The sequence below is a fragment of the Anas platyrhynchos genome, chromosome 3 (assembly GCF_047663525.1).
Source record: "Anas platyrhynchos isolate ZD024472 breed Pekin duck chromosome 3, IASCAAS_PekinDuck_T2T, whole genome shotgun sequence".
In the NCBI taxonomy this organism is placed as follows: Eukaryota; Metazoa; Chordata; class Aves; order Anseriformes; family Anatidae; genus Anas; species Anas platyrhynchos.
The window spans coordinates 63,612,921-63,633,342 of NC_092589.1; the positions used below are offsets into that span (position 1 = coordinate 63,612,921).

At 39.5% G+C, this 20,422-nt stretch overlaps 1 protein-coding gene across 3 annotated transcripts in view; it reads left to right on the top strand.

The window, feature by feature from the left end:
• Positions 1-20,422, top strand: part of SAMD3 (sterile alpha motif domain containing 3) — a 36,185-nt gene that overhangs the window by 8,409 nt on the left and 7,354 nt on the right. For 2 of the 3 annotated variants that reach the window (XM_013096786.5, XM_013096780.5), the window contains exons 5-7: positions 4,981-5,166; positions 5,475-5,559; positions 12,430-12,597. In XM_013096786.5, the coding sequence (XP_012952240.2) occupies positions 4,981-5,166; positions 5,475-5,559; positions 12,430-12,597 (439 nt within the window). The remainder of the gene's footprint in view (positions 1-4,980; positions 5,167-5,474; positions 5,560-12,429; positions 12,598-20,422) is intronic. The other variant, XM_072036013.1, reaches the window with a different exon arrangement.

Genomic DNA, 20,422 nt, shown 5'->3' on the forward strand with positions numbered 1-20,422 from the left:
TTGTTGCTAAGACAGAGGCTGTCATTGCTTGTAAATACCTGACACTACTGTGAAAACCAGCCTTTTATTGGTTGCTTTGTCCTCTCTGCCTTTCCTCAAGGTGCTTGTTTATCAAAGGACAAACGTAATGTATCACCTTTCCTGTCCCCCCTTCCCCCTCCTCCCCCGTTTCCAGTGGGGCAGTCCAGATGTTTGCTTTTGCGTGATGCTCCGGTACATGTTTATTTGTACATTTGTTCTTCCTATAAAGTTGTGCTCTGTAGCTGTAGTATAACAGACTTACTGTCTGAGACTTCAAGTCATTTGTTCAGAGCAGGTTTGTGTGCACAAGTACTATAACAACCTCTGTCCAGCCTTGACAGCCTTGCGCTTCTCATTTGCTGCAAGTTAAGGACATGTTTTTGGTGTTCAGTTAAATCTGGGCCTGCAAGGTACCAATATACTAATAAGGCCATTCCCATTATATTGGTGCTGGTGCCCACGTAATTTTGGGCTTATTTTATTTTGCCACTCTTGGTATATTTATTTTTAATTAAATTTGGCTCCCATCTCCAAGATGACTGTCACCAATGGCCTGCTGGGTTGCAAGCCACCATTCATTCACTTGCTCAGTGGAACTTGCTGCAAACCCTCTCCAGGTTAGGTGACCATCAGCATGTATCAGTGTAGTGTTTGAACTCATCCTCATCATGCCATGCTGACACGGACTGCGGGCAAGCAGAATGCTTCCCCATTACCCATGCACCAATATTGTTGGTCTGTATTTCATGTGTTTTAAACATACACATATACAGCAATTGTCTTTAAATAAAATCTTTTGAATTGTGCCCCTTTTTATGTTCCTTAAGAGTTTCTTTGCTTCAGTGCAGAAGCCTTATTTTTGAGGTCCTCAGAATGATTTCTAGTAGATATAACGATCTCTCTTCAGCTGGGTCATATGAGTAATTGTGTTATTAACTTTCATGTCTCAGTGAACATCCTTGCATGAGCTGTGTAAGCCTGTAATGGAGCCAGAGAAAGTTGTAACTGTGTGAAACTGCGTTGTCATTTAGTTCAGGAAGGAAAGTGGTCATCTACAAAATCTGAATGATCAAAAGCTCGTTAACTATTTGTGTCCTTACTGAGAAGGTGCTTCTTTTGATGCAGCTCCATACTATAGCTAACAATAAAGAGTCTGTCTTGCTTCCTCTGTGCAGGAATTTTCCTCACCTTACCAGTTAAGTAATCTAAACATTGAGAAAATTAAACCTAGAGGGAAAATGAATAACGTCATCACTGTAGTTTCCTGAAATAACTTGAATCAATGTTAGAAGATTCCCAGTACCAGTAAGGAAAAAGTAGAGACCTGTGACAGCAAGGGGAAAGTGGGACTGCAACAGTCATTGGGTTATTTGAGCTTCAGTCTCACAAACCAGGAGAAAAGGTGTAGTAATTTGCCTTTGGGGATCTTAATTCTCTCTTTGTGTCTCAAATAATCTAGAAGACTGGAGGGGTATGGTCGGAAGCAGGTTACATCTTTTTGTACCTAAATCTAACTGTAATGCTGTTATTCAAAACCAAGGAAGGTCTCGACTATTTGAATAAATCACAGTGCATGTATAGTTTAACTGAACTCTTCGTTTAGTTGAACAAATTTGCAAGTGATCATTTCTGGGAATAATTTTTAGAATAGAGTTGTCTTTACAAATAAACTTTTATTTCATTTTAAAATATTACAGCACATATTTAATGTGACAGCCTAACAGGAATGCTTTCAACAAAAGCTAATAAAACATTAAATGTCTTGCACTGTGAGGATTAAAGTAATCTTCGGTGCTTGTTTGGACATACTCTGGATTGGGTAAGGCTAAAGAGAAACTTGGAGCATGAAATGAAACTTGGAGTACTTTTTTTTTTTTTTTCCTCCTACTGACAAATGTAGAGGGGAGAATTACATGTAACCATAACTATTAGCCCAACAAAACCCAGCTACAACCCAACAAAAAATTATTTTCATGAAGTAAATGACTACACTTATTTGGAAAACTAACGTGTAGTTGAGGTGGCTGAGGGAAACTGTGGAGAGCCCTTGTAGTCTTAGGTTTGCTTGAAAATCTGCTCAACTTTTTTCATTTTTCAAAATGGTAATTCAGTCACAGTTATTAAGAACAATAGAAATTAGTGCTGCTCAGCTACATACAGTCACTAGTGGCGTCCCCCAGGGCTCGGTGCTGGGGCCGGTCCTCTTTAATATCTTCATCAATGATCTGGACGAGGGCATTGAGTGCACCCTCAGTAAGTTTGCAGATGACACCAAGTTAGGTGCGTGTGTCGATCTGCTCGAGGGTAGGAAGGCTCTGCAGGAGGATCTGGATAGGCTGCACCGATGGGCTGAGGTCAACTGCATGAAGTTCAACAAGGCCAAGTGCCGGGTCCTGCACCTGGGGCGCAATAACCCCAAGCAGAGCTACAGGCTGGGAGATGAGTGGTTGGAAAGCTGCCAGGCAGAGAAGGACCTGGGTGTATTGGTTGATAGTCGGCTGAATATGAGCCAGCAGTGTGCTCAGGTGGCCAAGAAGGCCAATGGCATCCTGGCTTGTATCAGAAACAGTGTGACCAGCAGGGCTAGGGAGGTGATCGTCCCCCTGTACTCGGCTCTGGTGAGGCCGCACCTCGAGTACTGTGTTCAGTTTTGGGCCCCTTGCTACAAGAAGGACATCAAGGTGCTTGAGCGGGTCCAAAGAAGGGCAATGAAGCTGGTGAGGGGCCTGGAGAACAAGTCCTACGAGGAGCGGCTGAAGGAGCTGGGCTTGTTCAGCCTGGAGAAGAGGAGGCTCAGGGGCGACCTTATCGCTCTCTACATATACCTTAAAGGAGGCTGTAGTGAGGTGGGGGTTGGCCTGTTCTCCCACGTGCCTGGTGACAGGACGAGGGGGAATGGGCTAAAATTGCGCCAGGGGAGTTTTAGGTTAGATGTTAGGAAGAACTTCTTTACGGAAAGGGTTGTTAGACATTGGAACAGGCTGCCCAGGGAGGTGGTGGAGTCACCATCCCTGGAAGTCTTTAAAAGACATTTAGATGTAGAGCTTAGGGATATGGTTTAGTGGGGACTGTTAGTGTTAGGTTAGAGGTTGGACTCGATGATCTTGAGGTCTCTTCCAACCTAGAAATTCTGTGATTCTGTGATTACCGTATATCTTAAATTACTGTACTTTGTGCTAGTTTAAATGACAGCTTGTTGAAAATAGTATGTAGTAACTGGGAGCACCCTGTCTGCTATATTGGCTTCATCAGTAAAGTTGATGAAAGTAGAGGATTCTACTTTAATAAAGACTGTAGGCTTTGCCTATAGGCCACGGAAGAGAGCTTTTGTAGTGAAAACTTATGTATGTTGACTGTATCCAGCAGTATTTTCTTCCACATCATAGTTGTGTCTGGTTTTGAGTTAATTTTCTTTGTAGAGGCTCATGTGATGCTGTTTTGGATTTTTGATGAAAGTAGTGTTTTCAGCAATGATTCACACACACACACACACACACACACACAGAATTTCTAGGTTGGAAGAGACCTCAAGATCATCGAGTCCAACCTCTGACCTAATGCTAACAGTCCCCACTAAACCATATCCCTAAGCTCTACATCTAATAACACGCTGTTTTAGTCATTGCAGAGCAATGCTCACACAGAGCCAAGACCTTTCATGCTCCTGGTGCTACCCTGCCAGTGTCCTCAGAGGCTGGGGGTGCCCCAGTAGCTGGGAGGGGACACAGCCAGGACAGCTGGCCCAGGCTGCCCAAAGGGATGTCCCACACCACGTGGCACCATGCTTAGTAATAACAGCTGTGAGAAAGAAGAAAGGGGAGGATGTTGGGATGATGGCATTGGTCTTCCCAAGATGCTGTCACATGTGACAAGCCCTGCTGTTCTGGTGGTATAGATATCTGTATATATGTACTTTGCAAGCATCTGCACTTAGTAGATAGCATCTTTAAAATATTTTTATTATTATAATCACAGACTGGTTGAGGCTGAAAGGGAGCTCAGAAGGTTATCTGGTCCAACACTCCTGCTCAGGCAAGGTCACCTAGAACGGGTTACACAGGGTGGTGTCCAGGTGGCAAAAGTCTGATGTTTTTGTAAGTCTCTTTAGTTGCCTTCAAATTATTCTCTGCAATTTAAATTCAAGCAAACATAAATTGCAGTGATATTATACACGTAACAGGACTTTTAAGCTCTCTTTGTTACCTCCCATGTGAGATTACTAATTGGTTCCAGGTTACTGCAGTCGGGAAGCTGTCAGAGGATTCCACAACCACCCTTTAGGTGGCTCTTGGTTGACTTCCAGTTCTGTTATCCTCTATTTTACCTTGTGTTCCTCCAGCATTAGGGGTTGGCAGATTCTTTGGAGGAGAGAATCACTTCAGATAGCTAGTGCTGATTTCCTGTCTCAGGTTCACACTGCCTGGGGTGTGCCATTTGTAAATACTGCTGATGGCTCTACCTGGGGCTGTAGGTGTGAGTACTTACAGGCTGTTTGTGTTTTGTTTTCACTCATTGAGTTGATTAACTGTCCTCATCCATTCACTGCTTTCCCCTTAGGGAGGACAATTTTAGCAAATACCTTGTATAAGAATTTATTCTATTAATCTGTTTGGTTTACTTTCATCAGTAAATTAGCAGGACCGCAGGAAAAACTGCAAAAGGAAGATGCAGTTATATTGTAATGGTAGCAAGTCCCTCCTGACTTCTTCTGCTTGTACTTATTGACCATTTTCTAGCACTTCATACACTGTTTACTGACTAACATTTTGTGTTTGACATAAGTTTTTAATTCCATATGTTTTGATCGCAGTTTTTGTAAGTAATTTTATTGCAGAAACTAAGAGTGCAAAATTTGAATATGTATAGCAGTAACTTTATTGAATTATTGTTTGTATTTGTCTTTCCTTCTTATTTGCATTGCCATAGAGGAAGTGTTCACAATAATATAATCTTTTTCAGAAGAAATCTGCGATCATGTTCTGCAGTATGTAAGATGTTGCACTGGAAAAATTCTTATACGTTACCAGCTTTTCCTTATGATGTCAAGATTTTATTAGCAGAAAAAAAATGCCCCGATCACAGTATGAGAATAAGGATAATTGAATGTTTGCAAGCAGACATGACAAAATACCTAGCAGGATCGCTGTAAGTAAATATTGACAGGTTTATTGGGGGGTATTACCAATTGGCTGCAGAAGTAAATTTTCAAATGAATGTAAAGCTTTTCTTCATATGCTTACTGAAATAGAGCAGGCTGAAGACTTTAAACCTGTTGATGCCAACAGTAAGATTGCACAAAGTCTTGAAGTTCTTGTTTGGATCAAATTGATAGTCTTAAAAATAATTTGGGAACATACAGTCAGTTTAATATGTATCAGTATGGCCTCCGTACACTCTTGAACACAATCAGTAACACCAACTATTTATTTTACATCCCCGTCTTGTTTGCACAGGTATCCGAACAGCCAGCAATACAACTTTGTTGTCAGTGCTTTGCTGCAGGCATACCCGTTTCTGGATGATGATGGGAATGGCTTTGTAAGTACTGTAAATAGTACTCCATCGTGAAAAATAATGAAATTACCCCTCCTCCCCCCTCCCCCCCCCCCGGGCCAATTACAAGAAAATAACAGTTCAGAGCAAATCGATACATCGATATCAATTTCTTGTATGCTGTTTTTATTCAGAGCTGTAAGCTTCACTTTGACGTGCCTGCCAAATCACATTCTTATTTCATGGTATTAATTAAAGGTTCATTCAGCTGTATGCCACTCCTCAAAGCCACACTGAGATTATTGAGGACCATACTTGAAGTCCCTGGTTGCTCGCTGGGTACAGCTTCTTTCTGGCTTAATTTTGCCCAAAGGATTAATTAGAGTAAATGTGATTTTGTTTTTCTTTCTAAAAGCAAAGAGAAGCCAAACCTCTTAAAAATAAACAAACAAAAACCTCTGTTTCTATGTGGACTAATTTAAGACTTATCTTCTTGCAATTCTTTATAATCATTTATGCATTAGATATGCAACTAAATCATATAGTGTTTCTGCCATTCTAGGTATGTCAGCAATCTACTCATTGTTTATAAATTATTATTATTATTGAAACTTTAAAAAACATTGATTGGGATCTTGGCAGGGACATATGTGAAAGCAGTGGAAGGAGATGACTAGTAAAATTGAACCACATTTTTTTCCTCTACTCCTGTGACTTAAAATGCATATCTTCGTCTCAAAGGACAACATTCACCTTCTGACTTCACATCATTGCTTTGCCATATGACACTTTTATAGCTTTTTGTAAAAGATTGTGAGACTCGGAGGGGACTGTTAGCTTTAAATGTACATAAATACATATCTGTACAGTTACTGCAGAAAGCAAAACGATTTTGAGAATTAAAAAGCATGAGGATTAAGTGGAGGTTATTCAGATGAGACTGAGGTCAGGCATTGTAAGAGGCAAAAGAGTAAAGAAAACAAACACTTCTTCAAAAAGAGAGGAGGAAGGGGAGTGGAGAAACAAGAGCTGCAGCCCCCCCTTGCTTCATTCAGAAGACCTCTCTGAATGCCCCAGTGGGAGTCCTCTGCCTGGGTCTTGGGCAATGTTAGGACTTCATTTGGCATCCTTTGTGAAGGCCGGCTGGAACGTGCTTCTGGGTGTTTCCAAAGCCCTTTTCACAGCCTTTAACTTTTTAAAAACTGTTTTTAAACAGAGGTTCTTAAACTGGGCTTTCAAAGGGCTTTCACTGCAGCAAAAGCATAGGCTTACTGAAGGTATTTTTAAACCCATACTTCAGGAAATAGCTCATTGCTTTCCAGGTATCGATCCCCAAAGTGGTGCTGGCAGAAATTACCTGCATGGTGTGGCAGAAATTTCAGAGCAGTCGTTCTATGTCTTTCGATATTTCTTTCACACTTGCTAGAAAGTGAACCTGGAAGACACCACCACTGGTAAGCCAGGCAGCTGGAATTGTTCTCAATATCACTAGCCTACACTAGCCTAATGCTTCTGGGCAAGCTTCTCTCCATTGCCTTGCTTGAGGTAGGAAAAACATACACTAGAGGTCTGCATAGCTAAGTCTGGAGGAGAGGGAAAGAAAAATTACTTTTTTTTTTTTTTTGACATACTGTTAGACACTTTTTCCACCTCTGCAGTCATGGAGACTATAAATACTTTTTTATTTATTGGAAATAGTTGTGTATTATATAAGCAAAGGCTTAAAACAAACCTTATCATCATATGCATAACTACTTAGTGTGAGACTTGGCACAAAACTGAATTAGCAATCCTGCATTCGTAATACTTTTAAAGAAACAAATGAACAACAAAAATCTACTAGTTAACCACCACTTTAACCACAGAAGAGATGTCTTCAGCAGCTCAAAAAAGTGAAGTGTCTGTAGGTACTTCACTTAAAATTGCCTCAGGCTAATATAAGAATAGAATTGTTGTTCCTGATAACAGTAACGAATCATAGGTGTTGTTAGGCAAGTAAAATATTACTTTTTGAGCATTTTGAACACATTTAACTCATATATTATCCTTAGATAGCTGTTATTACAATTTTTTGAACAGTACAATGAAAGCATCTGAGAAAACCATCAATAAAATAATTCGGGGGTGAAGCATAAAGCATGTTGAGGACTGATAGCTAGAAATAGAAAAAGAAAACTGTAAAATGAGAATAGAATTCTAGGCTAGAAACCTAGTTATGTATATGTTAGCTATAGTATTAAACCTCAGGAGATGCAACTTATGTAATGTTTTAAGGTCCTACATTAGGAAGAGAGGAAGAACACTGTGCAAGCTCTTGTTCTGAGGACTACAAAGGAACTGTGCATTGATGCCTGGGCTTGACAGGGCAAACTCCACCTTTTGGTGTGCCGTAAGGCTGGATAAAGGGACAGCAACCATAGCAATTCAGCCAGGCAGGCCTCTGGGAAAATACCTGATTAATGAAGTTCTTTGAGTTAATTCAGAATACTTACAAGCATGTTGTCAAGTATTCTGACGTCTAATTTCTTGATAAAGTTACAAGGGGACGGGGGACGGGGGGGACGGGGGGGGGAGGAGTTGCATGCGCTTTTCCTTTTTTAAAGAAACTGAAAATACTCTGGAGTAATTACATTGTAGTGTTCCCTCACTGTATTGTTAATCAGATTAATTTAGTGTCCTTTATTTATTGCTGTGATATGCCCCAGCTCATAGATTCAGTTAAACTCTAAATTCATGCTTAAGAGGAACCAAAGTGCTTACCTTTTGGGCTGGAGGAAGTACTTCTGGAAAGCAGGCTCTTTAAGTGTGGCTGCAGCGTCTGCTCAGATGTGCAAGAGGCTGTGTTAGTTCTTAATGCCATACACTGGGAAACTTTGCCGGGGCAGGTAGTTATTTTTTAACTCTTAAATGGAACAGTTTGGAGTCCTTCACCAAAAATGGATGTGTCTCGGTTTCTGGAATGATGCAGTAGAAACTGATCTGGGTTCTTCTTTGCAATTATGTGCATATCTTCATGTCATGGGTGGGCAGCAGCAGGCAGCTGTGCTTTGACTGAGAAAATGGAAACTTCTCCCTTTGAGATATCTTGATATTCTGAAACTAGCTTTTTCTTCAGACAAAAACATAGAATCCAAGGATACAGAACTTGATGTAATGAAGAACTTCAAATTGGAAATGTCAGCAATTTTGTTGCAACACTTTTGTGGAAATGAAATAGATTAGGAATTTGGAAAGGGGTAAGATTGGCTGTAAAATGTAGAGCAATGTACATAGAAGAGCCTAAATTTGTGCCCATAAAGCTGCGTTTTCATGACAGGAACAAATTTATTTGCAAAACTCTTTGAGTATTCAATTTTTTCATAATACTGTATATGTTTTGTTTGCAACTCCAAATTATTTAAAGCAAGTAATCAAAAAAAAAAGTCTCCATAATGCAGAAACTGATTCTAATATTATAAATCTCGTCCTGTTGCAATGAGACAGGTTCTAGTTAAAGGTTTAATGTTTAAAGATTTATTAGTAGGCTATCCATAATTCTGTTTTATTGGTTATGATTTCCCACTTAACTTTGCAGTAGGGGAAAAGTATCCTTCTGTGCTGTTGGCCATTTTGAAAAAGATATTAAATGTAACATAGTCTGGAAGACTCCTAAAAGAGTAATCTTAAAATAAGATTAACAATAAACTACCTATGTGCTATAAATTTAAAAAGAAGGCTATTTACTATGTCACTTAAGAAGCAGGAATTATTTAGGATTTCTCATAATTTTTTCATAGCACCAAAAAATAATAATAAATAACAAAGACAGAGCACACTGAAGAGGTCTATCAAACGCTTGGAATGAAATTAATTTTTCTATCCCTTCCAAGATTAGCTTTTGGAAAGAAGTGGTTTAAAATGGTTCCTGAAGGAATTTCTTTCTCATGTTTCCTTTTATTCAAAGAAAAATGTTACCCTAAAATAGCACACTAACAATTAAAAAATTAAATAAAGATAGTTTCTATTTAGTCATGAGATTAGAGTATTGGATTTATGATCTATAATATAACCAAAGAAATATTTTCAAGTAGTTTCAGGAAAAATAGGCTTTAATATACAAAACCAGGTTCATAGTTGCAGCAGTCAGAAGAAAATTGGTGTGATACTTTCTTGACCTCCTGCAAGATATTATTTTATGTTATTCATTTTACAAGGATTACAAACAACAGTTTGGAAGGAGTCACTGACCTTATTTCATGTTGAAATTGTACAGTTTCTAGAACTGCTTTTATAATAAAAGGCAGAAAGAGGCTAGTAAATCCTTGCTCCTGTATAAGACATTCCTTGGAGTTCAGCAGTGCTGTGATCCTGGTGAAAGCCAGGATCACATTGCTGACACGCTCGATTATGCAACTGCTGCATGCAAAATGATTATTCTCTAGTAAATTACTGTTTTTAATCTGCGTGTAATCCATTCCCTCCCATGTCAGATACACACAAACTAATCCTTGTACTCCCTTATAAGCATGGTAAACCTTCCTGTTACTCTTTTTTTTCCCCTCTGGTATTCATAGAAAATAAAGTTATTGGCTCACAAATGCAACAAAAACATCCTTTTCAGAAAGTGTTACCTGTTAGGGAAACCAAATAAATATGTCTCAGCAGTCCTGCTCATGAAAAAGGTATGTGAGAAGGGCCTTGGATAAGCTTATGAGAATCCTTTTACAGAAACAGATTTATTTAAAAACTCTTAACTTATCTGAGGACAGGAGGGTGAAACACCTGAATGTTTTGAACTCTGAGATATTTAAAGCACTTATATAGAAGAACAAACTAATTTCTCCCAGTTTAACAGAGACTTTCAAAAGACAAAACAGCACAAAGAGCACATAATAGAATATTTAATTTTTCAGCTGTTAATACAGTCTGAGATAATCATATTTTAAAATACCATGTTGAATATTTCAGAGAAGCATTACACTAAGTTTTTTTGTTTGCTTTTAATCAGCCTTAAAATAAATATGTTCCAAATAAAGTTAGCTAGGCATATGATTTTGGTGTATTTGCATCAAATTGTAAATACACAAGGTTAGAATTAGAAGAGCATTCAAGAGCCTTAATGAATGGTTCAGGTCCACACCAAGTGAGGTTTCCAAGGCATGTAGACACCTTACTGGTTTTGAGAATAGTGATGGGTCATAATACTCAACTTGGAGCTGTAAATACATGTGGTGAGAAGACTGCTGTTTTGTTACATTTCTAGTCATTAAGTTTAGGTTGGTGAGGACATGACTTCTGTTCTGCCAGATTCCCAAGTCAGAAGTTTCATAATTCAAATACCAGTGGGTTTATTTGCTTTCCAGTTCTCAGATGTTTAATTGTGGCTGATGGTGAGAGGATACTTTCTGTGAAAGTCCATATGTGGGTGGCAGAAAGTGTGCTGTCAGAAATGGCACTTCTGCATTGGTCTGCCAAAGAAAAGCTGAGGTAAAAAACACAGGGCTCAGATTCCACAGATGTGCTGCTGTGATTTTTTTTCACCAGTCCACGGGTGAGAAAGACTGGCATGTCAGGCTGCAAAGAAAGATACTGTAGTACTTGGTGTAAAATAGAATTTGGTAGCAGTAGACTTAACCTTGCTTAATAAAAAAACACCTCTTTGGTAAGGAGCTTGGAGTACTTATTTTATTCTTAGTGTGTCAGTAAGTATAGTTTCAACTTGGTGCCAATTTCAGAGAATGAAATGACTATCTGAATTTCTCTTGCCACATCCTATCACTTTTTTTTTGTTGTTGTTGATTCATTCCCTGTCTTGAAAAGAAAAACAAACAAAAAACAAACACAAAACAACAACAAAAAACAAAAACTCAATAACCAAAATAATCAGTTGTTTTGCCAGATCCTTGAAACATTTTCATTACTCGTAATTGCAGGCTTTGCTTGCAGAAATGTCTAACAGCCTTTGCTTTGCAACTTCTTCCTTGTGTGTTGATAGTTAACACTGTTGTGTCCTGGTGTAGGACACCCAGCTGGGACCACAGCTGGGCAGATGTTTGTCCATAAGGAAGTCATGGAAGTTGCCAACCATCCAGCTCTCAGAAGCAGCAAGCAGCCTTGTTTTTCTGTTTCCAAGCGAGAAAGGCACAAGTACAACATAAGCAGGGAGCACATAAACTCCATCTTCAGCTGTTGGCTCTGATGAGTGGTTCCATTAGGTAGGGACTACATCTGATTGTAGAACTGCCTTTACGCTGGAATTTACACCCTTTAAGGCATCTCACAGACAGTAGGACCTACTTAGCTGACCGTCTTACTTCAACAGCTCTAAGTTCAGTTTAATAATAATATGTTTGATCCAGTGTTTTACTGCAGTCTCCCTTCAAAAGGAAAATTCTCACTGTCTTTCCCTATCGACTGTCTGTACCTAACCCTTGTGTTAGGTATAATCATCACACAGCTGCACAACCAGTCAGGTGCTGAGGCAGGGGAAAATAAACTAGTCAAAAAACATTAGTTTTCTGTGGCGTCTGTGGGCTAATCTGTTCCACCACATAATTTTTTGACCTGATGTCATGCAGGGAGTATCCAAAAGTAAGAGGCAGAAAAGGAAAGTGAACTGTGGTTTCACTGACAGCCCTGGTGATATTGGAAAAATCTAACCCTTAAATTGAATGCTCTGGTCCTTGAGGAACTGCGCAGGTGCCAGTAGCCTCGCTGTTTAGTAGACATGGAGGCATGTAATTGCAGGTGCTTGTTTCCTTCAGTCCTAAAGCCACCAGTATGCTGATGCCACTGTATGAACTTTTTAAAATTTATTTATATTTAGTGACAAACTATTTTTTAAATATAAAACAAAGTTAGATAAAACAAAGTAACCTGCTTTAGGAATTGTCAAATTGGAATGACAGAATTTTATTAATTTCTTTAATTATGCAGTCGGTATGGAAACGGGCCCTTAAAGATCGTTTCAAATATGTGCGGAGAACTATTGAAGATGATGAACAAGTTCTAAGGAACAAATGCAAGTTTGGCCACAGGCGAGGACAGAGGAGGAAATCTTCATCTGCTGAGAATAAACCTTACGACATCAAAGTGCTGACAGAGGTAAGATTGGTGGTGCTTATCTTCAGAGTCCTGGGCCATTTGGCTCCTGTGCTGCCAGTAAGACTCAACCCAGCAAGGGCGAGGACACTGTGATCTCATCCTATTTAAATTCTTCTCAGATGATTTGTTCTGTAGCCAGACCCCAGACTTTTTTCCTTTCTGGAGAGCTGAGTATCAACAATAGAGCTAAACCCAATACCTGATGCTTTGGTGTTAGTTGTCATTTATAGCTGTCACTAACTGGATATAAAACTGTTTTGTTTGTTAATGCAATGTTCCCATTCTGCTTTAGGTTATACACCTCCAATTAGAGTGAAAAATGATAGAGGTTTACATGTAAGAGCTGAAACCTCTGTACAAATAAGAACGCAAAATGACATTTGAGATTGCAGAAAATTGCCGTACCCTACTGCCACGTTGCACTTTGTTATATAAGAGCTATTTGTGTTGATGCACAACATACGCGGGGTTGCTTATGAATGTATTCATGCAGATGCTGTGTTTCCCTTTAGTCAGAGAAATCAGAAAGAGCTATCATTGCCCAGTAAGTGTTTGAAGCACACTAATTAGTTTATACGCTTTCATAAATACCTTAAGGTTCCAGTTATGCTTTGCCAACACACCTCATGCTTCTCTTAGAGCTGCAATTAAAATATGGTAAAACTTCACATATATTCACACTGCTCTTTACCAGGTAAGTGCCTGTCTTTAGGGGAACGAGAGTGGTTTACTTTATGCATTTCTGCATAAGTCATACCCTTGTGTTCTAATGCAGCTGTAGTTTTCTCCCAAAAAAGCGTGCATATATTTAATAGAAGCTTCAGTAATTTCTGATTACCCCTTCTTAAGTAATGTGTGCAGGAATAAATGGTTCACTCTTTTTGCCTGTTTCAGTTGAAAGGTTTGCAGAATATGTGATAGATACAAGAAACCTTTATTTTGGGTGCAAAACAATAAACAGCCATGGATGGGGTAAAAGAGAAGCAATAGGCTCCTGGCACATACGCATTGTCAGCTTTCATTAGTCTTCTAATGCTTGGAAAGGGAAAATGCAGGTTGTGGGTAGGTTTTGTTTGTTTGTTCTTTTTTTTTTTTCTATAGAGAAGGTATAACTAACTGCAGTGCGCTGTGTCTGCACTGTAAACTGGGAATCCTGTTCACTTTAAATGCTTTGCCCAAGGCCATTCCTGGCCGCTACTGGTTTGCTCTAGAAGTTGAAGAAGGAAGCACATTCCATCTCACCTCCTCTTAGGCATTTCCTGCTGGCTGTAATGTCATAAGTGGATAAGAGTGAAACTGGAAGAAGGTGAGAGGATGCTGAGCTCTCATCCTTAACTTTCTTTCTCTTTTTTTCCCTGTATCCCAAACAGGGAGGAATAAATGTAAGGATTAATGCTTTTGGAGTTCATCAAGGTTTAGGAATGAATCCCACATAACTGGGAATCGTAGCTTAGTTTTGAATGCATTTCTACATTGAAACCAAGTACACCTGGTTCTGAGAGACCAAGTTCTGTTACTGCAAACTGCAAATATGCACACCTGAACAAGGTGGTTGCTTAGCATTCTTTTAAACAAATGCGGTGTGGAGTTTTTCATTTTGTATATTTAGGAACACACTTTACTGCTGTACCTTAATGCTAATCTTTGGCACTAACTACTTTGTGATAAATTCAAAATGCTAAACAGAAAGTCTTAACCTCAAAAAATAAACACTTGGCCTAGAAGTCAGTACCACAGGCAAAACCAAATGACTTTCAGATTATCAGTCAGATCCCCTTGCCTTTGTCCCTTTCACAAGCCTGGAGAAACAGACCAGCCATATGCCGACAGGAAGCCAGCCCATCAGGACTATTTAAGGTGAAAGGGTGGGAAATGAATTCCAGGCTAAGGAGACCTTTGGAGAACAATTAGTCAAGGATTTCTGGCCACTTTGTATGTCCACACTCTCCCTTAGATAGGCAGAGTAGGACACTTAGGGCATTATAAGTCAAACCCAACTGGCAAGCAGTGCAGATGAAAGAGCACATTTGTTTCCAATGGATGACCTACTTATCAGCCACACAGCTTTAGTTTCTGAATAGTCAGAAGGTGCAACTCAATGCAGTGTGCTTTGTGTCAGTATCATCTTGAATTGTTAATGGTATGAAGGTGATAAAAAGATTCTTTATCAGTGAGGCATTTCTTATTAGTATAGCTGGCATTTTTTTTACATAGAAAGAGTAATAATGCTACTAATAAATTTATTGACTGATCTTCCTATCTCATCATGGAAAAAAAAAAAAAGCATACTCAATATATTCCTAGCTAGCATCACAAGAAATGTCTTGAGTAAGGGCAGTGCCCAGGTCATAAAATGGTGGTAAGTACAAACATAAGCCAGTGCTGAAGTTACCTGTCACTGTAGCCCTGAAGGAGATTTTGGTTAGACTGATACTCCCCACAACTGTTCATCGGGCTGAGCCATCATTAGAAAGAAACTTCGATTGTGCCTGATACAGACATTAATATGAGTTTGCATGTTGGAAGGGAAAATTCTCCGGAATTGGAAAATCCTCATGAATAAATTCTATGAAGGCTATGGAGTGAGAATCCTCCCCAGTCATTTTGCATAGTTGTGTGAATATCCTGGAGCTACAGTAAGCTAGGGGAGAGTACATTGTAATGCTAACAATCTTGATCTGCTGCAAAAGGAAGGTACTTTTTATGAGGGGGTGATCACACTAAGAAAGGCAAGACAGTCTCCTCTGCAGCCAGGGTGTGGACGCAACTGAGACAGCCAGGGTGTGGATGCAACTAAGACAGCCATATTGTGATTGACTTCCTTGTTCTCTTTTGACTGATCTCCTTATTTGTTTTTTTAGTATCAAATTGGCACTATGAACCCCTTCCCCTGCTCTAAGAAAAAAATTGGTTCATGGTTCTTCAGTCTATGAGAGAAACCACATCCTGCCAAATGTAACTGCAGGAGCCCTAGACTGGGGGGAGTCAGAAGGGTGAAGACAGAAGGAATAGGATAATAGGACACATGTGGTGTGCATGGATAACTGGTGTGACTATTTGGCCAGAAGATTTTTAAAAAGTAAAGGGTGATGGAGAGTGCAGTCAGAGCTGATGATTGACCTCCACATGTTGAAAGCATGTGATTTGAACACTAACTTATTCATCACAAGGATGGTGGGCAAAGTGTCCCTTCCAAAACTTCCAAGTTTTGAAAACTTGTTAATGTTGAACAGTGTTGTTCTTGGGAAGTGTGATTTCACAAACAATCGAGTTAGCTAAGGTAGACATAAAGACACCCACAGATATCCCACATAGCAGTAAGCAGAAGGTGGGTCTCCCATAAGTCCAGTATTGTATCCGCTGCTTTCAGGGATCTGTGGGATACCCTTACAACACGTCACTGAATAGCTGTAACTATGCACCTGAATCAAGCTCCTTCAATCCATCCTGGATGCAGTATGATAAGGCCTGTTAGCAAAGGGATTATACAATAATATACAACGATATTTTGCCTGAATTTTAATGGGTTAACAGGCTAGAAAAAACATGATCTTAAGCAGAAGTGTAGAAAGAGAGTACAGTCTGTATTCTAAGGCCTCCAACTTATAACAGCCTCCAGCAGCCTCTTTGTCAGCAGGGGTCTGTGAAGCACATGTGTAAATGCAATGTGTAAATTTACTCCTGTAAATCTGGATTTAGGTGTGAAAAGGAGAACTAACTACTGACAAGAGGGATAAAATAGCAGATGTTTGCAGGTACTCGGCATGTCTGCCACACCCAGCAGAGCTGGGACATCATGAAAATAAAGGAGGTGCCATTAGGCCACCTCCTTTCTGTGTCTGTAGGATAGTACAAGAACTATTTCGTACTTAGTCTATCCAGTACTTAGCCTGGGAGAAGTGGAAGGATTCAGCAGAAACCTAAGCTCATACAGCTGGACATCTGCTAATATTATTCATGTACAGAGAAGATGAGTATTAACATTGAAAGTGGTGAATATATAAACTGTATGCCAAGAGAAGCAGATGAAAAGCCAGGCATCCAGATGGAAGCTGAGGCATGCGGCACCATAAGTGTTTTGGTGCTATCTTGTGGCACAGGAGTGATGAAGGTGGTAAGAACACTTTTACCATAAGACTGAGGCTTTCTCTTAAGCAAACTTTCTCTGGAATCTCATTAGTTCAGAGAGAATGGATGAGCATCTTGGCTTTAAACAGGAGGAGGTTTGTAGGAACGCTAAATGATGGTCATCTGGAGTTTTGTCCAAGTCCCTGGGTGACCAGAGACAGATGAGGCCTGGAAGTCTTAACTTGTATGAAATACCTGATTCAGGGCAGATGTAAGAAATGGTCCCTGAACCAGCCAGCATAGGGGAGCAGATTATTGAAGGAAGCCAACCATTTACAAGGTGAAGGTCTTTTACCTTTACCTTTCCTTAGTGTGTGTAACCTGTTGCCACTTGTAATACTGATATTGAAGCTGGGGGTCTCCTTGAGCTTCTGGGTGTGGTAGGGCTGATTGCAGGGAGACAAATGGTAATGGAAAAGTTTAAGATTTTTGTGTGCCTCACAGAAATTTACTCCATTGGCTATACATTCATCGCAAGCTAGAAATTGTTTTTTCTGATGAAAGAAGTAATCAGGAATGAGTGTTGCCAACTCTGAGCTGGAGTTTCTTTTATCTCAGCACAGATTTATATTTGAAGCCCTTTTAGACATTTCGTAGGGGTAAGCTTTTCTTTGAGGTGATTAAGACAAATAACATCATGTTTGTCAATGAGATTATGCCCTTGCAGGAGGCAGTGAGCTTGAAGCAACTTTTCAAGGAATGGATAGAGAGTGGGAGTTGGTAGGAGATCCCTGGGGAAAAGGGAGAAGGCGTGTGTGTGTGTGTGTGTGTGTGTGTGTGTAGCATCAGCAGGTGAAAAAGGAAACCAAACAAATCAGATGTCTGTTAGTATCACAAAGTATAAACTTCCTGTGCATGAGCTGCAGAAAACTCTTTGCTCAGCCATATGGCTGAGAGGTTCTATTGTCAGCGACAGAATTAGGTGTTATCTATGCAGTGAATGCTGTACACAGGCAAAGCAAGTGATAGCCCCTTTTTTCTAACACTAAAAATCTCCAAATCATGTGTTTGGATGCATGCACGGCCCAAATGTGAAACTGCATATACAAATGATCATTTAAAGGTTGTATCGGCATAACGTGGTTTTACCACAGTAACTTTTATGTACGTACATAGTATGTGTCATTGCTTAGTCAATATTTTAAAATGCTTTAAGGTCAAATGAGAAGCTTTGAACACAGATTCCTGGTGTACGTTATGCTTCATGCTCTTCTTAACATCATTCAATATTCCCATTGTTCTGTGAGTTAATGTGAAGGGTGAAGTATGGTTTGTCCATTGACAGATGAAAATAAATTTCATCCCACGTTGCTTATGCTGTTTGTTTAGCAGTTTGCAAATCAGAAAGCAGTTGTGGTCAGAAATAGACTGACTTATATGGCTTTCAAAGTTTGCAATTAATATTGGCATGTAAGTCTAGCTCTGAAAGTATCTGCCTGGCTCAAAAGGGTAATTATGTGTAATTAGAACAGAGCTTGCTTTAATTAAACATCTCATTTAAGTAAGAGTCAGTGTGGATCCTGGAGTAGGTTACATGCTCATTTCGCATGAAAGCAGCCTGCCTGTGCTGCTTCACTAGTCTTATGCTCAGCTTTTGGGCAAGAAGGGCAGTGCAGTTGTGATGCCTTCTCAGTTCCCTTCCACCCAGTGGGGCAAGGAACTCTGCTCTGTTTATTGCTTGCCTTTCAGAATCAGACATATTAAAGCTTACTTAGTTTTTCTTGTTTTTACTTGGTAATTCCTCCCCATATAAAAAGCCTTAGTATTCAGAAGATATATTTTACATTAAACATCATTGTGATGAACGTGAAAGTTACCACAGGGGGGAAAAAAAAAGACTGTTTTTTACAATGGTGGTATTAAAAACACAGAATACAGAAGAGTTCTTATTATGTCTTGTGTCAGTAAGTATTCCAGACAAAACAGCAAGACCCACTTTCCAATATTTGAAGATCAAAGCACAGGATTCAGGTTACACGCGTGTAACTACCTATGAAAGTCATTTCTCATTCCGAAGAGGTTACAAAACCCACTTAGTGTAAAAGATTACTCCAGGCAATGGTCCCTCACAAGTGTAAGTACACAAGCATCATATTCTTTGTTTAGGTAGAAAGAAGATGCTGAAACTGCTACTGTCAGGCTTGCTTGTATAAGTACTTTGAGCATTGATGCCAACTCTGATGCACGTAGACTCAGCACTCCAGAAGTGTTAAGCAGCAGCAATGCACTGAGCAATAACATGTCTTGGAGTATGTACTGGCATCTAGTGAGGAAAATTAAAAATGTATTTTCAAAGGAAATATTAGCTGCTGCTGCTGCTGGGACCTTACATGATACTGAAAGCAGCATAAGGGAAGGCAATACAATAGCTATACCAACACTACTACTTGTCAGCAAGCTGGTCCTAGCATAAAAGAATGGTGTGAAAGCGGAGATCCCATTCAGTGCTGGCACCATGGAACCTTCCTGTGCAGTTCTCATTGCCATTTAATGGTTTCTACCTTTTCCTGCAAGCAAATCAGTGGAGAACCTCAAATGAATATTCCCAAAGCATCCCAGGTGAGGAGCGGAGAAAAAAAAATATTTTGATCATCATCATTAACAACAAACAGCTAGGCTACGTTTACCATTCAAGAACTGGTATAAATGCTTGTAAGGAGCAAGAGGTACCTGGTGTCCTCACCAGAGGAGTTTTCATCACTCTGATTAGGTAGTCATGTTACTTTGGAGTTTACATTAATAAGTTTTAGGATTTATGATACATGTTTTCTACAGTAACAGAAAACTTAGATGTTGAGTTGTACTTCATGCATTAGAATTGCTCCCTACCCCCCAACCCCAAAGAGAAATAGGAGCTTCACTTCATTGTATGGGGGACAGTAATAAAGTGCTGCAGAGTAGTAGCTGGGGCTTTTTACAAGAATCTGGCTGCTCTTTTTAGAATTTCTAGCTGTATCTTGGGGGTGGGGGGGTGGAATCCATCAAAAACATCTAGGGAACCTGATGAGATACATCTGCCAGATCCTGAGGGAACTGGTGGATGTTGTTGCTAAACCTCTATCAATCATATTTGAGAAATTGCGGCGGTCTGGAAAGGTTCCCACTGAGTTGAAGATGGGTAACTTTGGGAAACTTGAGGAGCAATGGCAGGACCATTCCTCAGGCAAGGTCTAGGCAACACTGATGGGCAAGTGCTAGGTATCATCTTCTACCTCGTTAACTTCCTTTCTGCATACTTTTAACATCTTTCTAGATTCCACAGTATTTCTCATGTGCTTGTGATGAAAAGGCAACTAATTTTTTAAAGGTATTGACGTAATTTCTCATTTGTTCCAGAAAGATTTTTTTTCTTTTTAAATTTAACCTTTAGTATTTAAAAAAGAAAGGAAAATTTTCACATTATTCAGTATGCACACTGCCATTAAGACAAAATTTTGTGTAGAAAAAATAAAAATAAGTTAAAGACCACCAACTAACATTTCTTTTATCAGTGCAAGGGGAATGGATGTTACTGGTGACATGGTTGAAAATCTGGTCAGAGAAAGGATTCTTTATTCAATGGGAGAAGCTGTTTTTTTTTTTTTTAGTTCCCTACTGTACACATGCTGAACTGTTAGCCTTGTTTTTTTTTTTCTTTTTCTTTTTCAGACATTGAAATAATATATCTTTAATGCAGATCTGGCTTCAGTCTAGATGT